The sequence below is a fragment of the Endocarpon pusillum genome (genome assembly GCF_000464535.1).
Source record: "Endocarpon pusillum Z07020 unplaced genomic scaffold scaffold1257, whole genome shotgun sequence".
NCBI classification, from domain to species: Eukaryota; Fungi; Ascomycota; class Eurotiomycetes; order Verrucariales; family Verrucariaceae; genus Endocarpon; species Endocarpon pusillum.
This window is the reverse complement of record NW_006913651.1, coordinates 2,009-3,796: the sequence shown is the minus strand read 5'-3', so window position 1 is coordinate 3,796 and position 1,788 is coordinate 2,009. Positions and strand designations below refer to the sequence as shown.

At 52.9% G+C, this 1,788-nt stretch overlaps 1 protein-coding gene across 1 annotated transcript; it reads left to right on the top strand.

Annotated features, from left to right (window-relative positions):
- Positions 1 to 600: 600 nt before the first annotated feature.
- On the top strand, positions 601 to 1,464 carry EPUS_09482 (uncharacterized protein; the record flags this gene model as incomplete). Its single annotated transcript, XM_007789596.1, has 1 exon — positions 601 to 1,464. One exon carries the CDS (start codon positions 601 to 603, stop codon positions 1,462 to 1,464), a length of 864 nt encoding a protein of 287 aa, XP_007787786.1.
- Between the last annotated feature and the right edge of the window lie 324 nt (positions 1,465 to 1,788).

Here is a 1,788-nt window from a genome sequence, read left to right as displayed (position 1 = left end):
GCTACGTAAGGCAGATAACAATCCTCTCCCTGGCCAGGTTCCTACTCCGCCTCCTGCAGTTGAAGTCGACAGAGATCTCGAGTGAGAGGTTGAGAAGATTCTGTCGTCAAGAATTAGTAGAGGTCGACTAGAGTACAAAATATAATGGCAAGGATGGGACCCTGACGACACATGGTACCCTGCTGGCAACCTGCGAAACGCTCCTCTGGCATTACAAGCTTACCACAACGCGTACCCACAAGAAACTGGTCCACCCAAGCGACTCTAGCACTGGCTTGACAGCGCCCTGAGAGACAAGCCACTCTCAGAGCATCCGGACGACAATAAAGCAACCACACAAAGAACTCGGAAAACAAGACGACGTACGTCGTAATGCCGTCGGTCTCGTGATATTTCGTCTTGTCATCAGCTCAAACACCGCTGACTTGACCGTGTGTTTCCTTGCTATTCTGTGGATCTTCTTTTATTTATATCTGTCTTATTTCTCATCTCCATTAACATTGTCTTCTCTGCTGCTACTGTCGTCACCGCCTGTCTGCTAGCTTGTCTGTTACTATTACAACTGCTCGCCATACTCTTTACGTCGTCCTCTTAATCAACATGTCGGGTTTCACTGCGATCAATAAGGAATCATACAAGGAAGACGAAGCTGTGCCCCCTCTGACCGCTGATGACGCCGCCGCCATGGCCGCTAGCGCCCTCGAAGAGACCGCCGCCACAGCTAACAGCGCCCTCAACCTCGACCTTAACCCCATCGCCGAGGAATCTCCAACCACCGTGGCCCCTACCTCTACTACGCCGACTAGGTCTGACACTGAACCCTCTCAAGCTACTATTGCGAGCAAGGGTAAAGGTGTGCTGGCTGATAGGAAACCCTCGACCAAGCGAAGAGTACGATACAGTGAGGTGAAGGAGTTCAAGAAGCTGGAACTGTGCTATGAGAACAACGAGGCCGTCCCGGACGACCTTGAGGCCATAATCGACAGGATCAATCATAGAGTCGGGCATGAAATGAAGCCTGCGTATGAAAAAATGATGATGGAACTCCGCATGCGACGCTGGCGCGCCATAGAAGCGAAACAAGCCGACATCGTGGCTACCAAGAATGAGCTCGAGCAAGAAGTACTAGCGCTAAGAGAGGAGCGTAAACGGCTACAAGAAGAACTGGCTGACACCAAGTACAATCTTGCCATAGCACGATCAAACGCTGCGTCTGCGCCTCCCACTTCTACGACTACGCCTACGAAGTCAAAGCGTTCCGCGAAGAAGGCAGAGCCATCCATCACCCGGCCTGAGAACGCCACGCGTCGGGATACGTCGGTGCCCATGGCATCAGTGGCAGTTGTGGCCCCCTTCGATACGATCATAGAGGCCGGCGTTGAGGCTGTCGTGTCGGGACAGCGTCAGAGATTGGAGGACTGGGTGAAGGTTGCCGTGGGAAGAGATAGGCCTCACTACCAGTAGATACTGGTAACCGTGTGGCAGGAGGATATGTTGGGTCGGTGTGCTGTGCTATTGTTGTGCTGTTGCTCTGCTGCTGTTCTGCTGTTGTTTTCTCATCAGACATGAGGACATGTCGAGCCTTCTGGAGGGGGGGGTGATGTCACGGCTGCCATGCTTGTCGGCCGCTAGCGCTAGGGCCGCCGGGTATTGATTGGCACTACGCGTTAGTAAGGGGCATGCTCGCTATATAGGAGCGATCCCAGTGCCATCCTCGTCGGCTCTGCAGTCTTAGGATAGCACTCAATGACAAATAGTGAACTTCGCCACTAGTCCCTTTTCTCTGTT